The 23,840-nt window shown below is 38.9% G+C and overlaps 1 protein-coding gene across 9 annotated transcripts in view; it reads right to left on the reverse strand.

Annotated features, from left to right (window-relative positions):
* LARP1B (La ribonucleoprotein 1B) overlaps positions 1–23,840 on the reverse strand; it is a 147,387-nt gene that overhangs the window by 94,830 nt on the left and 28,717 nt on the right. For 7 of the 9 annotated variants that reach the window (XM_030815711.1, XM_030815713.1, XM_030815712.1 and 4 more), the window contains 4 exons: positions 23,130–23,273; positions 22,760–22,925; positions 16,233–16,377; positions 6,470–6,644 (listed from right to left, as the gene is read on the reverse strand). In XM_030815711.1, the coding sequence (XP_030671571.1) occupies positions 6,470–6,644; positions 16,233–16,377; positions 22,760–22,925; positions 23,130–23,273 (630 nt within the window). Of the gene's footprint in view, positions 1–4,890; positions 5,912–6,469; positions 6,645–16,232; positions 16,378–22,759; positions 22,926–23,129; positions 23,274–23,840 lie in introns of those variants that run through there. The other 2 variants (XM_004088439.3, XM_030815717.1) reach the window with 1 other exon arrangement.

A 23,840-nucleotide genomic window follows, 5' to 3' on the forward strand; every position in this document is an offset into this window, starting at 1 on the left:
AGTAAATGCAGTGTAGTCATTTACTACTTTGGCTCATACTGAAATACTTTAAAGAGTAAAATGTCAACCGGCCTGACCAAGATGGAGAAACCCTATCTCTACTAAAACTGCAAATTAGCCGGGCATGGTGGCGCATGCCTGTAATCCCAGCTACTCAGGAGGCTGACGCAGGAGAATCGCTTGAACCTGGGAGGTGGAGCTTGCAGTGAACCGAGATGGCGCTATTGCACTCTAGCCTGGGCAACAAAAGCGAAACTCCAACTCAAAAAAAAAAAAAAAGAGTAAACGTCACATCACTAACGCACACAGCCCTGGCAATAACATTAAAAGCATTTAAAAATTGTTGGAATTTAAAAGGCCTTTTTATACGGCACACTTCTGTAGGTTTATTTTTAATCAAAACGATTAAAATTCAAATTGCAGCCAGGTGCAGTGGCTCACGCCTGTAATCCCAGCAGTTTGGGAGGCTGAGGCAGGTGGATCACAAGGTCAGGAGTTCAAGACCAGCCTGGCCAAGATGGTGAAACTCCATGTCTACTAAAAATACAAAAAAATTAGCCAGGCCTGGTGGTGAGCGCCTGTAATCCCCACTACTCAGGATGAGGCAGAGAATTGCTTGAATCCGTGAGGCGGAGGTTGCAGTGAGCTGAGATCTGCACTCCAGCCTGGGCGACAGAGCAACTCCCTGTCTCAAAAAAAAAAAAAAGAAAAAGAAAAAGAAAACAAAAATCAAATGGCTTCTTTTATAAATACTTTTTCAAAAGTCAAAGAATATTTAAATATTTTAAGTTATATTCATGTTTAGATCTGAAGATACAATATGAACTTGCTTTGGACACAAGGTGTCTTTAAAAAAGGTAACATTATGTTGTAAGCCTCAAATATACACAATAAGATTTATTTTTCAAAAATGTATACCATAAAATTCTTAACATCATTAACTCCTCTAAGTCAATTCATTGAAAATATTGAGAAGTTAAATGTTAAATGCAGAAAGCTGAAATAAATTAACACCAGCAGAAAGCTGAAATAAATTAACATCAGCGATCTTTTTTTTAATATTTACTAAATGAAAGGCACATTTTAAGAATGGGTTTAAGAAGAATATTTCAAGATTTTACATTCATCTACATGCTAGACATAGATGAGAGTAAAATCAGATAGCTTTAATATCTTCTCCTTGGACACATGGACTCAACCGGGACTCAACTACTAGATTGTTGTATTATTTATAAAAGACTATATATTGTTTCATAACAGGAAAAGCTCTAGAACTGTGCTGTTCAATACAGTAGGCACAGCTGGGCGTGCTGGCTCATGCCTGTAATCCCAGCACTTTGGGAGGCCGAGGTGGGCAGATCACCTAAGGTCAGGAGTTGGAGACCAGCCTGACCAACATGGCGAAACCCCATCCCTACTAAAAATACAAAAACTAGCCGGGCGTGGTGTTGGGTGCCTGTAATCCCAGCTACTTGGGAGGTTGAGACAGGAGAATCCCTTGAACCAAGGAGGCAGAGGTTGCAGTGAGCTGAGATCACACCATTGCACACCAGCCTGGGAGACAGAGCAAGACTCCATCTCAAAAAAAAAAAAAAAAAAATAGAGTAGGCATTAGCTATACGCAGTTATCTATCACGTCAAATGTGGCTAGTCCTGAAACATGCTCAGGACAAGAGTAAAATACACACCAGGTATTAAAGACCAGGTACTCCCAACCCTGGTAAAAAAAAATAGTGCCATTAATTTTTACATTGAGCATATAACATTTGGATCTATTAAGTTAAATTAAAATATCTATTTAAAATATTAAAATTAATTTCATGTTTTATAATTTTAAGAATACTAAAATTTTTAGAGTTATATATATATGGCTCACATTTTTATTGGACACTGGTGCTCTGTAACTTTATTAACAGCACATATATCACCAATTCATTCACAAAAAAAGTACAAGTGAAATACAAGCTTTGAATGAACATTAATAGGCTAGTTATAGGAATGGGAATTATTAACTCCAGAGAACACATTTTTTTTCTTTTTAATGAACCATACATAAAACTTTTTTTTTTTTTTTTTTTGAGAGACAGAGGATGGGCACGGTGGCTCATGCCTATCCCAGCACTTTGGGAGGCTGAGGTGGGTGGATCATCTGAGGTCAAGAGTTCAAGACCAGCCTGGCCAACTGGTGAAACCCCTTCTCTACTAAAAAAAAAAATACAAAAATTAGCCAGGCGTGGTGGTAGGCACCTGTAATCCCAGCTACTTGGGAGGATGGGGCAGGAGAATCACTTGAACCCGGGAGGCAGAGGTTGCAGTGAGCCACTGCACTCCAGCCTGGGGGACAAGAGCAAGACTTTATCTCAAAAAAAAAAAAAAAAAAAAAAAAAAAAAAAAAGAGGGCCTCTTACAGCTGTACAGTGCCATGATCATAGCTCACTACAGCCTCAAACTCCTGGGCTCAAGCAGTCCTCCCAACTCAGCCTGCTGAATAACTAGTACTACACGTGCACACCACCACATCCAGCCAATTTAAAAATATATATATTTTGTAGACTGGGTCTCACTTTGTTACCCAGGCTGGTCTTGAACTCCTGGCCTCAAGCAATCCTCTCACCTCAATCTCTAAAGTGCTGTGATTATAGGCATGAGCTACTGCACCTGGCCCAGAGAACTCTATTTCTAATACTATGAATTATCAATGTTCATACTAAATAAAGCCTTAAAAGTAGATGAAGAGCTGGGCTCAGTGGCTCACACCTATAATCCCAGCACTTTGGGAGGCCGAGGCAGGTAGATCACCTGAAGTCAGGAGTTTGAGACCAGCCTGACCAACATGGTGAAACCCCGTCTCTACTAAAAATACAAAAAAATAGCCAGGCGTGGCAGCACACACCTGTAGTCCCAGCTACCCGGGAGGCTGAGGCAGGAGAATTGCTTGAACCTGGGAGGCAGAGTCTGCAGGTGAGCAGAGATCGTGCCATTGCACTCCAGCCTGGGCGACAGAGCAAGACACCGTCTCTTAAAAGAAAAAAAAAACATTATGAGTTTTTCTTATGTCACCCAGTCTGGCCTCGGAACTCCTGGGTTCAAGTATCCTCCCAACTTTGCCTCCCAAGTAGCTGGGACTATAGGTGTACACCCCCCACACTCAGATGTTTCTTATAAAATTATCTCTAAATGCTATTTAAGCTTGAATTATGCTTCTACTGTGAAGTAAAGCATTTCAATACATTCGCCAACACATATGCTTAGGAATGAAATGACATTAAAACACTAAAGAATTTGGGTAAAACGAGAAAACACACAATTCTTAGAATAAGACTTGTAAAGGTGTTAACCTCATGATTAATTTATATATATGCTCTGTGTGGTCTGCTGCATCTTTTTTTTTTTAAATAACGAAAAGATTTCAAACTATACATCTGAATGGATTAACGGTAATAGTAAACCCCTAATCTTCCAAGATAAAATGAGTTTAAATGACTTAGATTACCGATATTAAACTTACTTAGAAACAAAAAAAAATTTAGATACATATATTTAATACTTGTTTTAATTTGTAAGAACACAGAAAATTTATCTTTGCTGCTTTTATTAATTGAAAAAATCAGTGGCCGGGCACAGTGGCTCATGCCTGTAATCCCACCATTTTAGGAGGCCAAGGTGGGCTGATCACAAGGTCAGGAGTTCGAGACAAGCCTGACCAACATGGTGAAACCCCATCTCTACTAAAAATACAAAAATTAGCCAAGCGTGGTGGCGCACACCTGTAATCCCAGCTGCTCAGGAGGCTGAGGCAAGAGAATCGCTTGAATCCAGGAGGCGGAGGTTGCAGTGAGCCGAGACTTCACCACTATACTCCAGCCTGAGTGACAGAGCAAGACTCCGTCCCAACCAAAAAAAAAAAAAAAGAAAGAAAATTATCAACTAAACTCTCCCAAGAAAAATCACCATATACATTTCATCTCTGGTATGATTTTTTTTTCTACCTTGGGAGTATCACAGTTCTGGGTAATTAAAAAGGTTTCCTGAAAAAAGGATTACATATTTTGTGTGGCACTTTTTAAAATTCTCATTGAGTGGTGTTAAGAGTCAAGGGGAAAAAAAAAGAAAAGAAAGAAAAACACTACATTACAGTGCCCTTGTGAAGATTATTAAAATTTAAAAAAAGAAAAAAAACCCAACATTGTCAGGTACCTGACCTTTCAATTCTGATGAATGAAATTCTTTCATTTAAGAGTTACACAATATCCATAAAACTGCAAAACCTATGTTTCAGAAGTAATCTTACCATTCCCACAATCAATGTTTTGTGGTGCATAAAGGTAGACTTCTGCTTAGTTCAACCCCTATTAGAAAATTCAACCTCCAGATAGAAATTTTAATCTCTTTGATGAAGAAGACCAATTATGTTAGAATATTTTACCATACAAATCCCTCAGAAATCATAAAGCGTTATGTTATTAAAATTTTAAGGTCTTCAAATTTGAGATTAAAATGATATACAGTTTCACTACTTTTCTCTACTCATAGATACATATAAACACAGTTTAGGCTTCTTATCCCTATTTCCACTTCAAATTTTTGGTGACATACTACTCTCCATTGACTTAAAGAAACTAGGCTTTCTTATCACTAGGAAATTATTAAGGTCAGCAATTTGAGAATTCATGGAAAGAGGTGATTTACATATTTATTCCTATGACCTAATGTGAATCAGCATAATTCTAAGAACCCTCCATCTTTTTATATTTCTTCATTAACCATCTAGTTTCTGATATATAATCTAAATAACCTAAAATTTATGACATTTTAATATATACTGGCTTGTTTCAGACAATATGTATGTGCATGCATCTGAGTGTATATTAAAAAACACAAAAATGTACATTATGATTTTATTCTTATAATTTTATTAGTATGAATAAATGGTTAATGGACAGGCATTACCAACTTGACTGACTTATCTTACCTACCCTGTAGAGAAAGTATATGCTATTTTATCTAACTTACCCAATGCCTTGTGAACCCAATGTTCACAAGCTAGCTAAAACTATCATCTTGGACCCAAGTTGATACCATAAATAAATCTAACTTATATAATCACCCATTTTATCTTAACAAAAAATAAATTAAAAACCACTTGCTAAAATAATGTCACTTTTCTTCAGCTTTTAAAATGCCTGTCCAAGTTGCTTACTGGGATTAGAAGGAGAAGGCTGACAAAGAAACATAAGATAAAAATACTGTGAGACTGTCCATCATCGATGCTTTGTTGATGGGACGTTCTCTCATACTGATGTATCAAAAATACATTTTGAAGAGTAAAGGAAGAAATAACCTCATCCAGTTCTTAAATTCCTTACCCCTTAAGTGTCCACATTAATAAGTCTTATGTCTAAGTGAAACATCATGACAATATCTGAGTTTTGCAATGTACACTACACTGAAAGGCAAATCAAATAGCAAAGTACTTAAGAATCTGGGAAATGCTACTCAATCCCCTCTTTTTCTGCTTTATTCATCTGGACACAAGTACATAACCCTGGAAACAGAAAACATAATCTTGCGGTATTTCCAGAATAATAATAATAAACTTTCCCACCATGAATAAAAGCAGCCCATGCAGCCCAGGCCAATTACACAGAAATAGGCAGCTCCTATAAAAAGAGCAGCAGTCCTCTGGTCTGTCTCTCATTATCACAAAGGTGGTTATCTCCACTGCAGTGTTGGCCCAACTTCCTCCACCAAGAGGTGGGAATAGACATTCTTGAACAGAAGACAGTCTGATCACTTTCATTTTGCAGCAGGATTTGTTCCAGTGTTTATAATGGCATTTCAGTGAGTCACCTATTCCACTGCATATTCCGATCAAATGACATCCAAGAGCTTCAGAAGATCATCACCCTGACTGAAAAAAGTTTAAGCACACATTTTTTCCCAAGAGGGAATGTCTTAAAAATGATCCAGGAAAAAATTATTAACATTAAATCTTTTGGAAATTCTAAACACAACCAAATTAAACAGAACCCCAATTCTGATTTAGAATGTAGGTCATCTTATCTTTCCAAGACAAGATTAAAGCATATTGGTAACAAAATTAAAGGAAGACTACCCCATTCTTGAGTATAAGACCTTTTTCAGAATAATCTAATCATACTATTCCAATTCTACAGGGGAAAACAATACATATCTATAGTTATTTAGTAAAAATAAAAGTTAGAAATTCCATACATGACAAAGTACAAATAAAATTTAAGAACAAGAAACATAAGACAGCTTTCCTTATAATTCTTAAATCCTTATTTATACCTCTGTGAGGCAATATGAATACAAAATGGGACATCAAAAGTCTTTCAGTTAGCTTTAATTTTCCTATCAAATCTAAATAAACTAAAAAAAAATAAATAAGTAAATTGGACCAAATAACCCACTGCTACATCGTTTGCTCTAGAAGAAAAGATGTTACCTGTATGTGAGCAAAAGGCTTGGCCTGGTACAAACTCTGGACAATCAATCAGTTGAGAAAAGTCTGTTGGTGGCACATTGCGTGGAGGAGGGCCTGGAATTGGCCATTTTTCTGGTTCTATCTTTTTTCTCATTTTCTCATCCACAATTTCTACTTCTGTGCTATCCTTCAGTGCCTATTAACAGAAATTGAGCTATTAAAATTATGAGCTATTTCACTGCCTGTGCTATACTTCTAAGAACCTAAAAATTTGAAAATCTGAAATTAGCAAACTCATTTGCAGTTAATGATTCTAAAAAATCCATAAGTTAACCACACAGAACACAAGTTTTAAAATCATTTGCACCTGTAAAGTAACAAATATCCTGATCTCCCACTTATTTAACTTCAGATGATATATTTTTCACAATTAGAACAGTCATTTAAGGAATACTGAATCAGCTAGAAGCAAATTGACTTTTACTATTTTCTTCTCTCTCTCATATTTCCTTGTCTTCCATTAAAATATTACCAAATAAAATTTAGGCATTTTAGTATTGTAATAATTACCAAAATTTATTGAATAATAAGTACTACATGTACTCATGATTCCCCGCAATACCACATAAAGAAGGTATCACCCCTACATATAGATGAGGAAACTGAGGCTCAAAGAAATAAACTTAATCAAAGATCATAGATCTAGTATGAGACAACACCAGGACTCAAACCACTATCTATCTGCAACTAAAAGTCTTAGCCATTAGGCCAAAGGTGCTTCCCTAATATGTACTATAAGGATAAAACAAAACTAGGCCAAAATTTCTTCAAGATACAAACTAAAGCCTTATTGATTTAACTTCTCACTGAAATACAGGAGTACTCACCTTTTAGAAATTAGGATAAATACAAAATGTATAATATAAAAACAATATACAGTTATATGTACATTAACTTATAAAAATTAAAGCCCACTACATTTTAGCTGGAGAACATGCTGTATATAATTAAGAACATTAACTGGGCCAGGTGCTCATGCCTGTAATCCCAACACTTTGGGAGGCCGGGGCAGGTGGATCACGAGCTCAGGAGATTGAGACCATCTTGGCCAATATGGTGAAACCTCATCTCTACTAAAAATACAAAAATTAGCTGGGCATGGTGGCACGTGCCTGTAATCCCAGCTACTTGGGAGGGAGAGGCAGGAGAATCACTTGAACCAGGGAGTTAGAGGTTGCAGTGAGCCGAGATGGCGCCACCGGACTCCAGCCTGGAGACAGGGCAAGATTCCATCTCAAAAGAAAAAGAAAAAAAGAACATTATCCATTCAGAAATGAACAGATTTTGAAAAAAGAACCTACTCTTGCTCTTAATATTAGTATGGTACTTAACTCTCAAGTTATATTTTCCATAACTGGGCATTTCTTTTATTATTATTATTATTTTTATTTTTTGAGGCATAGTCTCACTCTGTCACCCAGCCTAGAGTGCAGTGGTGTGAACTTGGCTCACTGCAACCTCCGCCTCCCAAGTTCAAGCAATTCTCTGCCTTAGCCTTCAGAGTAGCTGGGATTACAGGCGCCCGCTGCCACACCTGGCTAATTTTTTTGTACTTTTAGTAGAGATGGGGTTTAACCAAGTTGGCCAGGCTGGTCTTGAACTCCTGACCTCGTGATCCACCTGCCTCGGCCTCCCAAAGTGCTGGGATTACAGGTGTGAGCCACCGCGCCCAGCCATAATTGGGCATTTCTTTAAATTACAATTAGGACTTATTTTAAACAAAACTCCTTTGAGAAGGGAGTCTGAAATATAAAATGGAGAAAGATAGGAAAGAATCCTATGGTGAAAGCTTTAAGTGAGTAAAATCAGTATATTTTTCCCAACATATATTTTCCTCATTTTGTCCACTGAAAGACCTAGAAGCAATGACACCCCAGTAGCAAACAGTATGCCCAGCATCCAGACCATGCAACAACATGGAAGAATGTCAAAAACTACCAATGAAAAGAACTTAGAGACAGAAGAAATCAATTTACACAAATGCCAAGAACAGACTAATCTAATCTATGATATGAAAATCAGAAAAGTTGTTGGAGAGGCTGTGTGACACTGACTAGAAAGAGCCATGAAGGAAGTTTTTAGAATAATGAAAGTATTCTACATCTTGTTTGGGGTAATGCTTATGTTTAATTTTCAAAACTCACAGTGAACATCGAAGATTGCTGTATTTTACCATATGTTATCTATCCCTGAATGTAAAAAAAAACAAAAACAAAACTCCTTGAAACTTTCCCATATGTTTAAATTTTCCAAAGTAAAGTTGTGGAAAAAGACTGCCAATAGTGTTGGTTAGAATGTGAAGCAAGTCAAACTCCCAATAGTGGTGGTTTTGATTGGTTCGATACTTTAAAAAAATGTTTAGCAGTATCTACAAAAGGTAATCACACATTTATGCCCTGTTACCCACCAATTTCCCAGGAAAATAAATGCTTATGTTCACCCAGAAATATCTACGATAATGTTCACAGTAGCATCAAAGACCCAAAGTGGAAAGAACCCAAATATGTCTGTCAATAGGAGCACAGAAAAATTAACTGTTGCCGGGCACGGTGGCTCAAGCCTGTAATCCCAGCACTTTGGGAGGCCGAAGCGGGTGGATCACGAGGTCAGGAGTTCAAGACCAGCCTGGCCAACATGGTGAAACCCTGTCTCTATTAAAAATACAAAAACTTAGCCAGGCTTGGTGGTGGGTGCCTGTAATCCCAGCTACTCGGGAGGCTGAGGCAGGAGAATCACTTGAAACTGGGAGGTGGAAGCTGCAGTGCGCTGACATCAGGTCAGTACAACTCCAGCCTGAGCCACAGAGAGAGATTGGTCTCAAAAAAAAAAAAAAAGAAAGAAAGAAAGAAAAGAAAGATTGATTAACTGTTATATTCATACGATGGAAAAACTACCAAAAAACAAACAACTGCTATACACCAATATGAATAAATCTCACAGAAACAACTTCAGAAATAAAATCAGATATAAAAGTCATAACACCATTTATGTGAAGTTCAAAAACAGGAGAGAAGCCTCTTAAAAGGGAGAGCAGTGGTACTGACTAGGAGGGTACAGAAAGCAACTTGCTTGGGTCTTGAAAATGTTCTCTATCTTAATCTGGATGGCAGTTACCTGACCGTATACATAGGAAAAAAAATCATCTCTAATCTTATGAGTTACAATATATAATGTATAAAGGCCAGGTGCGATGGCTCACACCTGTAATCCCAGCACTTTGGGAGGCTGAGGCAGGAGGATCATGAGACTCCATCTCAAAATAAATAAATAAATAATAATGTATAAATTATGCCTCAATTTAAAAGAATATAAAGAGGCCGGGCGCGGTGGCTCACGCTTGTAATCCCAGCACTTTGGGAGGCCGAGGCGGGCGGATCACGAGGTCAGGAGATCGAGACCACGGTGAAACTCCGTCTCTACTAAAAAAATACAAAAAATTAGCCGGGCGTGGTGGCGGGCACCTGTAGTCCCAGCTACTCGGAGAGGCTGAGGCAGGAGAATGGCGTGAACCCGGGAGGCGGAGCTTGCAGTGAGCCAAGATTGCGCCACTGCACTCCAGCCTGGGCGACAGAACGAGACTCCGTCTCAAAAAAAAAAAAAAAAAAAGAAAATAAAGAAAAACTTGTGGGATGAAAAGCTCAAAGTTCTTTATGTACAGCTACTAAAGCCTCTGCCAACACAAGCTTTTTATAAAAAATAAAAAAAAGAGGAGGCCGGGCATGGTGGCTCACACCTGTAATCCCAGCACTTTAGGAGGCCGAGGCGGGCAGATCACTTGAGGTCAGGAGTTCCAGACCAGCCTGGCCAACATGGCAAAAACCCGTCTCTACTAAAATACAAAAATTAGCCAGGCGTAGTGGCAGGCGCTTGTAATCCCAGCTACTCGGGAGGCTGAGGCAGAAGAATCGCTTGAACCTGGGAGGCAGAGGTTGTAGTGAGCCAAGATCATGCCACTGCACTCCAACCTGGGTGACAGAGTGAGACTCTGTCTCAAAAAAATAAAAAAACAAAAGAGGAAGGGGCATAACAAACATTGTATGTAGTAAGGTATCATAGTATTCTCTTACATAAACAAACTATCTCAGGAGGAAGACACAAGAAAGAAGTAACACTGACCACTACCAAGGCAGGTAACTCATTCATTGTTGGTGAAAAATGGGAAAAAAAAATTTACCATATACCTTTTTTTTCCTTGGACAATCACTGTAAGATAACCATATAACCTTTTGAGTTTTGAATTTTGTGTAACTTATTTCCTATTTAGAAATAATAAATTTAAAAGGGAAATGAAGAACACAGAAAGTGAAACATTCATCACTCAGGCCATAAAAGGATCATATAAAAATTACACCATGCACAAAATTAAGGTAAAGACCTAGAAGAAACAGAGTTACACATATTTTTATTAAAAACCAAGCCTTGGTAATCCTGAACTCCTAAACAATGAGTTACTGGGTACATCAGTATTTTCCAGTATCTGAGGTTTTAACTGACTTAGCTATTAATTTTGGTTCTTTTCTTAATGATACAGACCTACTACTATGAATAACTACCAATGCTGGAATACATAAATGTTGTATTCTTACTGCCTGGTAGTAAGAGAAAGACTTGAATGTGCAAAGACCTGGAGATAAAAAGAAAAGAGCACAAGTTTTGAGGAAGCACAAGTTCAGACAATTTAGAAAACAAGGTTTGAGATGAAAGTAGCAGGCACAGTTCTGAGGCTGATATTATATAAATTATTCCTCTAAATCCTCATACTCTATTGTAGCTTAAGTATTATTTGCTATATTTTAACAAGAAAATTGATGCATGAAGATGTTAATTGCTTAGTTACACAACCGGTAAGCTATAGAACCAGGATCAATTTGCTCTAACAAATGGAAGACACAAAAAGCTTTCAATTATGGGGAAGACATCAAGAATGCAGTAAGCTAAAAAATAAATGAGTGGAGAAGAATCAGATTCAACAAGTTTGGTTTGCGTTTGCATACTCAACCAGGGCAGATACGGGTATCAGCTAAAGTATTTTGCTTCTCTTGAGAGTTTTTCAAGAAAAGAAAAACTTGCCGGGCGCGGTGGCTCACGCTTGTAATCCCAGCACTTTGGGAGGCCGAGGCGGGTGGATCACGAGGTCAGGAGATCAAGACCACGGTGAAACCCTGTCTCTACTAAAAACACACAAAAAAAATTAGCTGGGCGTGGTGGCGGGCGCCTGTAGTCCCAGCTACTCGGAGAGGCTGAGGCAGGAGAATGGCGTGAACCCGGGAGGCGGAGCTTGCAGTGAGCCGAGATTGCGCCACTGCACTCCAGCCTGGGCGACAGAGCGAGACTCCGTCTCAAAAAAAAAAAAAAAAAAAAACTTGAGCATATTCAAATACATATGGGAAGAAGCTGGTAAAAATGAAATGCATGAAGATAAAGGAGTTATCAACAGAAATACATCGTTTAAGACTAACAATAGCAAATGCTTACTTATTTAGAGCTTACCACATTTGCCAGATACTTTCATTAACACAATTCATCCTCAGGACAACCCTAGGAAATACATATTACTATCTCAGGACACTAACCATAGTCACAGAGCTACAAGGGACATATTCATAGGTCCATGATCTTGATATGTTAACACTGCAATGTCTAATGAAGCCTTACTTTCTCAACAGAAAAAGAACACCTTTCCTACTATTACAAATGGTAGGTGCATAATGAATGTTAAGTGAATGCAGACTTATGTTCTTCTAAATTGCTATGCCTACGTGTTTCTGCTTTTCAATGGTGGTATTATTTTTTACTGTATCATTAGCTACTGTATCAGTGCTAACCATAACAGTAGCTCAAAGCTTCCTTTTAAAAATCCTTCCTTACTGCTATAAGTTGTAAAAAGAAAATGTCAATAATCTTAAAATTGTGCTTGAGGATTTAATGGGACTACAAACAGACCAAAAAGGCATACAATAATAAAATTACCACTACATTCGTACAGAAGTAGACAGGGAAAAATAGCAACAACTTCATAAAAAAACAGCAGCTGAGTTGGCTATAGCACTTTGCTATAGCACAATGGCAGCAGTTAATAAACTCATTCTAATGCCGGGGGCGGTAGCTCATGCCTGTAATCCCAGCACTTTGGGAAGCTGAGGCAGGAAGATCACTTGAGGCCAGGAGTTCGAGACCAGCCTGGCCAACATGGTGAAACTCCATCTCTACTAAAAAATGAAAATAAATAAATAAATAAATAAATATACAAACTCATTCTACTATGAATCATAATATTTGCTCTAAGAGCAAATTTTGCAAAAAAAAAAAAAAACTAATTTTCTCTGTTAATTACAATATATAGAAACCTTATATACTTACCTATAAACAAATGCAATAATGACATTGCTTACAGTATTTTCATGAAACCAAGAACCATTAATTATACACCAACAAATCATTATTTCATGTTGTTTTCAAAACATGGATTTTACTACAGTAAAATCAATTCTCCTGTCTCAGCCTCCCAAATAGCTGGGATTACATGCACGTCACCATGTCCAGCTAATTTTTGTATTTTAGTAGAGACACAGTTTGACTATGTTGACCAAACTGGTGTCAAACTCCTGACCTCAAGTGATCCACCCGCCTGGGCCTCCCAAAGTGCTGGGATTACAGGCATAAGCCCCCGTGCCCAGCCCTGTAGTTGATTTTTAAAACACGAAGCACATGTGTTCAAAAACTTGCTATTCAAAGAAGCCTGTTAAGTAATGAGGCCAGGCGCGGTGGCTCATTCCTGTAATCCCAGCACTTTGGGAGGCCAAGGCAGGTGGATCACCTGAGGTAGAAGTTCGAGACCAGCCTGACCAACATGGTGAAACCCTGTCTCTACTAAAAAATACAAAAATTAGCCGGGCATGGTGGTGGGCGCCTGTAATCCCAGCTACTCGGGAGGCTGAGGCAGGAGACTCGCTTGATCCCAGGAAACGGAGGTTGCAGTGAGCCAAGATCATGCCATTACACTCCAACCTGGGTGACAGAGCAAGACTCTGTCTCAAAAACAAAAAAAAAAAAAAAAAAAAAGAAAATGAAAAGACAAAAACTAGGAAAAAATATTTGCAAAATACATAATGGACTTGTATCCAGAATGAAGAACTCATACAGTATCTTTTAAAAAACACTTCAATAATAATGAATAAAAAATCTGAACAGACATTTCCACTAATAAGGTATGCAGACAAAAAAGCACATGAAAAACTGCTAACAACTTCAATCACTAGGGAAATGCAAATTAAAACCACAATGAGTCCAGGCACGGTGGCTCACGCCTGTAATCCCAGCACTTTGGGAGGCTGAGGCGGGCAGATCATAAGGTCAAGAGATCAAGACCATCCTGACCAACATGGTGAAACCCCCATCCCTACTAAAAACACAAAAGTTAGATAGGCATGGTGGCGTGCGCCTGTAGTACCAGCTGCTTGGGAGGCTAAGGCAGGAGAATCACTTGAACCCAGGAGGCGGAGGTTGCAGTGAGCCAAGATCGCACCACAGCACTCCAACCTGGGCGACAGAGAGACTCTGTCTCAAAAAACAAACAAAAAAACACAACGAGGCCAGGCGCGCGGTAGCTCACACCTGTAATCCCAGCACTTTGGGAGGCCAAGGCAGATGGATCGCCTGAAAGTCAGGAGTTCGAGACCAGCCTGGCCAACACAGTGAAATCTCATCTCTATTAAAAATATAAAAAAATTAGCTAAACGTGGTGGCAGGCGCCTGTAATCCCAGATACTTGGGAGGCTGAGGCAGGAGAATTGCTTGAATCCAGGAGGTGGAGGTTGCAGTGAGCCAAGATCATGGCATTGCACTCCACTCCGGCCTGGGCAACAAGAGCAAAACTGAAACTTTGTCCCAAAAAAAAAATAAAAAACCTACAATGAGAAACCACTACATATCTATTATTTAAAAAACTGACAATATCAGCAATGATAAGGCTGAGGAACAAGTCCCATACATAATCATGGAAATGCAAAATGGTAAAGCCACTTTGGACAATAGGTTGGCATTTTCTTATGAAGATAAGCATATACTTACTATACTTTCCAGCAATCACAATACTAGATATTTATCCAACAGAAATATATATATATATAATATACGTGTGTGTGTATATATATATACATGTGTATATATATATGTGTGTGTGTGTGTGTGTGTATATATATATATATATATATATCCCTGTAAAGATCTTCATGCTTTACTTATACTCTCCAAAACCATAAACAATCTGAATGTCCACCAACAAGTGAATGGATAAACTGTGGTATATCCATACCACGGAATACTAGTCAGCAATATGAAAGAACAAACTACTGCTACATGCAACATAGGTGAATCTCAAAAGCACAATACTAAGTGAAAAATCAGAAACAAAAGGCTACAACTTTTAAAATTTTATGATAGTCTGGAAAATGCAAAACTATAGGGATAAAAAGCAGACTAGTGGCCAGGCGTGGTGGCTCACACCTATAACCCCAACACTTTGGGAAGCCAGGTGGGGATGGATCACCTGAGGTCAGAAATTCAAGACCAGCCTGGCCAACATTGGGAAACCCTGCCTCTATTAAAATACAAAAATTAGCTGGGTATGGTGGCACACTCCAGTTATCCCAGCTACTTGGGAGACTGAGGCAGGAAAATCTTTGAACCTGGGAGGCGGAAGTTGCAGTGAGCCAAGATTGTGCCACTGCACTCCATACTGGGCAACAGAATGAGACTCTGTCTCAAAAAAAAAAAAGAAAAGAAAAACAGAAAAAGCAGATTAGTGATTGTGGTTACCAAGGGCTGTGTGTAGGGAAAGAAATTGGCTACAAAAAAAAAAGATGTTGAAAGCATTTCGCCAGATGAGAGACTTTTTTTTTCCCCAAAGTGCTGGGATTACAGCAATGAGCCACCATGCCCAGCCAGAAGGACTATTTTAAATTAGCCTTTCAATAAGTGGGAACGGCTGGGAGTGCTGGCTCACACCTGTAATCCCAGCATTTTGGGAGGCGGAGGTGGGCGGATCACGAGGTCAGGAGTTCAAGAGCAGCCTGGCCAAGAGAGTGAAGCCAAGTCTCTACTAAAAATACAAAAATTAGCCGGGCATGATGGTGCGTGCTTGTAGTCCCAGCTACTCAGGAGGCTGAGGCAGGAGAATCGCTTGAACCCGGGAGGCGGAGGTTGTGGTGAGCCGAGACCGTGCCACTGCACTCCAGCCTGGGCAAGAGTGAGACGCTGTCTAAAAAAAAAAAAAAAATACACACACACACACACACACACACACACACACACACACACACACAGGAACACATGTTTTTTTACAGTAACCTGAAGAAATTTTTGTTTGATTGCGCCGTTGCACTCTATCACCCAGGTGAGCCGCCACGCCCAGCCCTGAAGAAGTTTTAAGGACCAAGGATGTTCAAAAGGGTTAACGTTTGAAGGATCAGGTTTAAAATAGGTTGACTAATTGAGGGGGAGAGGAAGGAGAAAATACATAGTAACATCATTAGCAATACTTTCAGGGATTTCCAAGGTTAGACATTTATGAAGGTTTTACAAAATAGAAAAACATCATGGAATGCTGTCTGAGCCTCAAGCAACTACAGATTGTCTGTTTTTAATACTCTGTTTTTTAGATAAGTTTTAGGTACAAAGGAAATTTGAGCGGAAAGTACAAATTGTTCTTCAAATGAGTAATTACCTCTAAGATGAGATTAAGGTTTGTAGTGAGAGCCTGAACACGCTGAAAACCAGCAATCAGGGAAATAGGCAAGAAACCTTGTTCATCCATCTTTCCCCGAAGAAAGAAGTCTCGTTCCAAATTTTCTACACTGAAGTAATATTCACTGAAAAGAGAAATTAGAATTTCATCCATTTATTTAGTAGGAAATAAATATTTCTATTGCTCGCACATTAACTGTGAAAACCAATCATTAACATGAAAATATTGTAATTTGGTTAACAATATGTATAGCTCTAATACAACATAGATAGGGTAAACATATAAGATAGCAAAAAACCCTACTGAATTAATAATTTCTCTTAAACTTAAAATACTGATTATTTTCCAAAAAATTAATAACTTCTATTTAGATCAGCTTCACTAAATAGAATTAAGCTGCTCATTTTACCTTAAAATAGTTCCAAAATTGATTTTAATGAGTTAATTAGATGAAAATCTTTACAAAGCCACTTCTACTTGTTTCATTTAAGCATTAGATAACAAAGCCAATCACATGTTAGCATAATGCCTTCCACCTTTTTCCCAGTCGCTGAGAAGAATGGTATACTGGAAGTATCCCTTGTCAACTTCGCATACAGAAAAGTAGTTCATTTTGTTTTCTAAATTGACAAAGTATTGACATGTTTAATACTTCTGAAGCCTAGTAACCAGCACAATTCTTAGTTAAAAACTCAGTGAACATGTCCAGGCGCGGTGGCTGACGCCTGTAATCCCAGCACTTGGGGAGGCTGAAACGGGTGGATCACCTGAGGTCAGCAATTCAAGACCAGCCTGACCAACATGGAGAAAACCTGTCTCTACTAAAAACACAAAATCATCCGGGTGTGGTAGTGCATGCCTGTAATCCCAGCTACTCGGGAGGCTGAGGCAGGAGAATCCCTTGAACCTGGGCAGCGAACATTGCAGTGAGCCAAGATCGCGTCATTGCACTCCAGCCTGGGCAACAAGAGCAAAACTCCATCTCAAAAAAAAAAAAAAAAAAAAACACTTAGTGAACACACAGGCATATGTGCACATATATATTTTCAATGATTCAAGTCCTCCATGCTTCTTTCTTTGATAGACAGACTATAAGACATTAAGGGTGGCCCAGTGAAGTGGCTCACGCCTGTAATCCCAACAACTTCGGAGGCCGAGGTGGGTGGATCGCTTGAGGTCAGGAGTTTAAGACCAGCCTAACCAATATGGGGAAACCTCATCTCTACTAAAATACAAAAACTAGCTGGGCATGGTGGCGGGTGGCTGTAATCCCAGCTACTAGAGAGGCTGGGGCAGGAGAATCGATTGCACCTGGGAGGCAGAGGGTGCAGTGAACAGGGACCACTATACTCCAGCCACTATACTCCAGCCTGGGCGAAAGAGCAAGACTGTCTAAAAATAATAATAAAACACATTAGCCAGGCGTGGTGGCTCACGCCTGTAATCCCAGCACTTTGGGAGGCTGAGGCGGGCAGATCACGAGGTCAGGAGATCGAGACCATCCTGGCTAACACGGTGAAACTCCGTCTCTACTAAAAATACAAAAAATTAGCCGGGCATGGTGGCAGGTGCCTGTAGTCCCAGCTACTCGGGAGGCTGAGGCAGGAGAATGGCGTGAACCTGGGAAGCGGAGCTTGCAGTGAGCCAAGATTACACCACTGCACTCCAGCCTGGGCGACAGAGCGAGACTGCATCTCAAAAAGAAAAAAAAAAAAAAAGAAAGAAAGACATTAAGGGTGAACGGAATACAGCTAAAGAAGGAATATCCTTGACACCATGAGGCACATGGAGGCAAAAATATAGAAGATGATTAGATGTTTTGTCTTCTCTTGAAAAACACAAACCCACTTAACCTTTCCGAGAGAAATGTAAATGGATGAACTGTCAGTATGATCAGTAACTACAAATCCCAAGATATAAAGATAATATTCACAATACATTTAATAATAGCCTTTGAGAAATACATGTTTATCCACACCACAGGAAAGGTTAAAGAGACAGAGAGAAATACATGTTTAAATTATAGCCTCCATATATATAAATGAGAGTATGAGGATTTTAAAGACAGAGAAGAAGACAAACGGGAAAATAAAGAGAAGAATGATACAAAAGAAATACATAACATCAGTGATGATGGGGCCTATAGTTTAATAATCCCACACTATTTCCAAATCACAGAGAAAGTTTTCAAACATGGAATACAAGTTATGAGAAAACAAACCAGCTCACATTTTTGGGTATAAAACTCAGTGACTAAAGATGCCCTTGAAGTATATGGGCCAAATTCTATCTTTGAATAAAGGCATCTATAACTGAAAACTGGTTTTCAGCTACCTTTTACTGAACGGGAAGAAAATAAATCAACTTATTTTAAGAATGTAAATAGCCAAATTTTCCTTTAATAGTTTGATATGTATCCAATTGTGAGAGTGCAAAGCTCTCTCAAAGACTACTGAAATACTACTGACATCTCAGTAACACTAGTAAATCATTTACGCTTTTTTTTTTTTTTTTTTTTTTTTGAGATGGAGTTTCACTCTTACTGCCCAGGCTGGAGTGGGATGGCATGATCTCGGCTCACTGCAACCTCCGCCTCACAGGTTCAAGCGATTCTCCTGCCTCACCCTCCTGAGTAGCTGGGACTACAGGTGTGTGCCACCATGCCCGGCTAATTTTTGTATTCTTAGTAGAGACGGGGTTTCACTATGTTGGCCAGCCTGGTCTCGAACTCCTGACTTCAGATGATCCACCTGCCTCAGCCTCTCAAAGTGCTGGGATTATAGGAGTGAGCCACCACGCCCTGGCCTCATTTACTCTTTTTAAACACTGAAGGAAAAAATCTAAGTCTTAAAGAAATGAAGATTCTGATGGTTGTTACACCTCAAAAGCCTTATTCATAATGTCTGGCATGTGGTAGATATATAATACATGTGTTAAAATTCTAAAATTTCACGCAGGGCACGGTGGCTCACGTCTGTCATTTCCACACGTTGAGAAGCCATGGCGGGCAGATCACCTGAGGTCCGGAATACGAGACCAGCCTGACCAACATGGTGAAACCCCGACTTTACTAAAAATACAAAATTAGTCGGGCATGGTGTTGCATGCCTGTAATCCCAGCTACTCGGGAGGATGAGGCTGGAGAATCGCTTGGACTCAGGAGGTGGAGGTTGCAGTGAGCCGAGATTGCACCACTGCACTCCAGCCTGGGTGACAATAGCAAAACTCCATCTCAAAAGAAAAAAAAAAATTCTAAAATTTCAGACATTAAGACATTCGATTTAGTCACAAGTTACAACTGTTCTTAGCTGTGAGATGTGAACTTCCCTAAATCAATAATAAACTGTCCTGGCCAGGCACTTTGAGCTCAGGAATTCGAGACCAGACGGGGCAACACGGCAAAACCCCGTCTCTACTAAAAATACAAAAATTAGCTGGGCGCAGTGTCACGCGCCTCTAATCCCAGCTATTCGAGAGGCTAAGGCAGGGGAATTGCTTGAACCTGAACCCGGAAGGCAGAGGTTGAGGTGAGCCAAGATTGCGCCACTGTACTCCATCCTGGGCAACAGAGTGAGACAACGTCTCAAAAAAAAAAAAAAAAAAAAAAAAAAAAGAAAAAGAAAAAAGGAAAAAAACCTCTAAAGATCTGCAAATCTGTCAGAGTGCTGTCATCTGAGTGCCAAGAGAGATTATCACAGCTAGAAATAATCAAGATCTTTACATTTTAATGCTGACATCACAAAGAATTAATATAAATTTTCACTTAAAATGTTAAAAACAAGTAGGCCGGGCGTGGTGGCTCACGCCTGTAATCCCAGCACTTTGGGAGGCTGAGGAGGGCGGATCACGAGGTCAGGAGTTCGAGACCAGCCTGACCAACATGGTGAAACCTTGTCTCTACTAAAAACACAAAAATTAGCATCTCAAAAAAATAAAAACCAATGTTAAAAAAAGTAGACTGCAATAAGAAGTTTTTAAAATGTTAAAAAAAAAAAAAAGGGTCAGGCACGGTGGTTCACGCCTGTAATCCCAGCCCTCTGGGAAGCCGATGTGGGTGGATCACCTGAGGACAGGAGTTTGAGACCAGCCTGACCAACATGGAGAAACCCCATCTCTACTAAAAATACAAAAATTAGCCTGGCGTGGTGGCATATGCCTTTAATCACAGCCACGCGGGAGGCTGAGGCAGGAGAATTGCTTGAACCCGGGAGGCGGACGTTGCAGTGAGCCGAGTTCGTGCCATTGTACTCCAGCCTGCGCAACAAGAGCGAAACTCCATCTCAAAAAAAAAAAAAAAGTTTAAAAAAAAAAAAAACCCTCAACCATTTTGAATACGTTTAGGCCTCATACTTTACAATACATTTTGCATCATTTTTCCACAGGTGTCAGGAAAACTTATTATTATTATTATTTTTTTTTTTTTGAGACGAAATCTAGCTCTTTTGCCCAGGCCGGACTGCAGTGGCGCTATCTCGGCTCACTGCAAGCTCTGCCTCCTGGGTTCACGCCATTCTCCCGCCTCAGCCTCCAGAGTAGCTGGGACTACAGGCGCCCGCCACCGCGCCTGGCTAATTTTTTGTATTTTTAGTAGAGACGGGGTTTCACCGTGTTAGCCAGGATGGTCTCGATCTCCTGACCTCGTGATCTGCCCGCCTCGGCCTCCCAAAGTGCTGGGATTACAGGCGTGAGCCACCGCGCCTGGCCAGGAAAATTTTTAGTGACTTCTCAAAAAGAAAATCAAAACCTCAATCAATCAGCCCATCTATATATTAGAAACCAAATAATACAAAGCAAAAAGCACAACTCCTTCAAAGCCACAACTCCACTAATCAAAGAATGGTAATAATAAGCCACACTAAACCTAGTGCTCTACTAACACTTGCCAAAATCCCTACTGCTAGAACAACAACAAAAAAAGAGGCATGACCAATGCCATGTCTGACATTTTGCTCAGTGTCCTAGGGACATCATCAAGTCCTACCTTAGAGGCTCTGGATTCTACACTGCATGATCAGAAATTTTGTCAACACTGAAGTAGCTCTGTTCCTCCCTCACTTGTATGAGCACACTGGAGGCCGATTATCCTGACATGGAGTTGCATGTCCACTGTCAGGTCTCAGAAGGGACTTGGCAGCAAAAGTTACAAAAAAGACAGTAATAGTGGTATGAAGTTGACAGCCACATGTCAAGCACTTTGTGCCCATAAAAAGGCCCTTTTCTTCAGTGTTTGCATCAACTGTAACAAAAGAAGCAAGAACAATATAAACAAGTTGCTCCACACTGTAAGCAAATTGGATCCACCATGAAGGCAACCCAGGAAGGTGCCTGGCTGATGATGATAAAGAAATTTTCTAGTAACAGAGTAGAGTCTATTTTATTTTGGAAAAATAGATGATTTAAAAATGCTTATGCCCTTTCAAAAACAGCCCTTTTCCTTCACCTTGTAAGGAGAGAAAAATTTCAAGTTTTAACAAATTGGTTATGCAAATTGCTTGGCAACATTTTTCTCTTGCCTCTATAAAAACATACTATATAAATAAGCAAAATATCCTATACACTACTAATATGTATAGGGTTTGTTTTTTCTTTCAGAAAATAGAACTAATATTCTCCTGACTTCACATTCAGTACCCAGAAAGCAACTACTATGAGAACTAGAGTAAGAAATCTGAACTAAAATATAAGGTAGTCCCCATTTAATTGTGTCACAAAGAAAAACTTAGAAGATAAAAAAAAACTTAAGAATTCAAAAGTCAATTGCTAAGAAGAAAATCAAAAGATACTACCATTTTTTATTTATGTTCATTTGCAAATTCTAATATAAACACCTATTGGCAAATAATAAGCCAAATTTTACTTGTTCAATTTCAAGTATATATAGAGAAGCTTTACAGTCTTATATTTATTCATATTATGCAATAAATTTTACCTAATCTCCTTTAAGGAGAAAAATATCTAAATAGTATAGAAGCCAGGAGACTTATATAAACAACATAAACCAAATACAAAATTTTTAAAATACCTATTTTAATCACATTCCCTAAAAATATATAATCAAAATAATTAACATTTTCCAACCTTTACAAATAAGTAGCTTTTAAAAATGTTATAAACAGGCCAGGCACGGTGGTTCACGCCTATAATCCCAGCACTTTGAGAGGCCAAGGTGGGCAGATCAGCTAAGGCCGGGAGTTCGATACCAGCCTGGTCAACATGGTGAAACCCGTTCTCTAGCAAAACTACAAAAGTTAGCCAGGTGTGGTGGCGTGTGCCTGTAATCCCAACTACCCAGGAGGCTGAGGCGGAACAATCACTTGAACCCAGGAAGCAGAGGTTGCAGTGAGCCAAGATTGTACCACTACACTCCAGCCTGGGCAACAGAGTGAGACTCTGTCTCAAAAAAAAAAAAAAAAAAAAATTATAACATATTCATTATCAACGACATTAAAGTTTGATATTGCAACAGATTTTGCTATCCCATCTGCTTACATCAAACATCCACTTACATTTGACGCTTAATATACTCTTTAAGCAATGCTTCTTCCACAGGATACACCTGTACACCTGTACCATCATCATAGTAATACATCATACTGGTATTAAGTTCTGTTTGAAATGGTTGATCAGTCCTTTCACCATGTTCTTGATAACCATATGAATAATCAAAGTTCACTTGATGTGAATAAAGAAAAAGAAAGGTAATCACATATTAGAAAAAAAAATAGTTACTACGGATAAAGTGAAGAACTTCAAAGGTTAACAAACATAAAACCATCTATTCTCAGACAAAGAAAATTAGTTAAAACATAATAAAGGATAGTTGCTCTATTTTTTTCAAAGTTTATCTAATTTAACAAAACAAAAATTAAGTCATACATCGAGGATTTCCTCTGCCTCGTCCTCTTCCTCGTCCTCGGCCTCTTCCTCGACCTCTAAAGGAACCTCGGATATTACCGCCCTCACTTCTCACACTGGAAACTTCATCTTGATCATCTCTTTTTTCTCTATCTCGCTTCCAACCTTTTAAAAATAAAAATATTTTTATATACTTCAATTTGCCAAGTAAAATAACATGATTGTCTTTATGAAAACATAGTAGCCACCTTCTTCCACTTTGTAACTAATTAACAGTAGCCAGGCATTTTTCAGATGGATACAAACTGAAGAGATGCAGTAAGAATTTATCAAAAATATCTCTAGCATAAAACAGAGCCTAAAAGGTACTGACACATGAAGAATACATTCTAACAAGTAACATACTAGAAAGGTAAAGAGATAGTTTTATTAAGATTGTGCTGTTAAAGATTCAAGAAGTTCCAAGACTACTAAGTTTGTATTACATAAAACTGCTAAAAAACATTTCTCATAAAATATTTAAGGATGGTTCGATTTAAGTAAATGACATTCCTTATAAAGTAAAAAGGAAATGAAAGCACAAAACGAATTGAGAAAAGATATCTGAAGCGAAATATAGAAATTCTATCTAGAGTACATGTAAGAACTCATACCACTCTCTCTCATGCAACACACACAGACACAACCACTCAATGGGAAAAATATCTAAAATACAAGCAGGGCAAAAAAATG

Source organism: Nomascus leucogenys, chromosome 7b (genome assembly GCF_006542625.1).
Source record: "Nomascus leucogenys isolate Asia chromosome 7b, Asia_NLE_v1, whole genome shotgun sequence".
NCBI lineage: Eukaryota > Metazoa > Chordata > Mammalia > Primates > Hylobatidae > Nomascus > Nomascus leucogenys.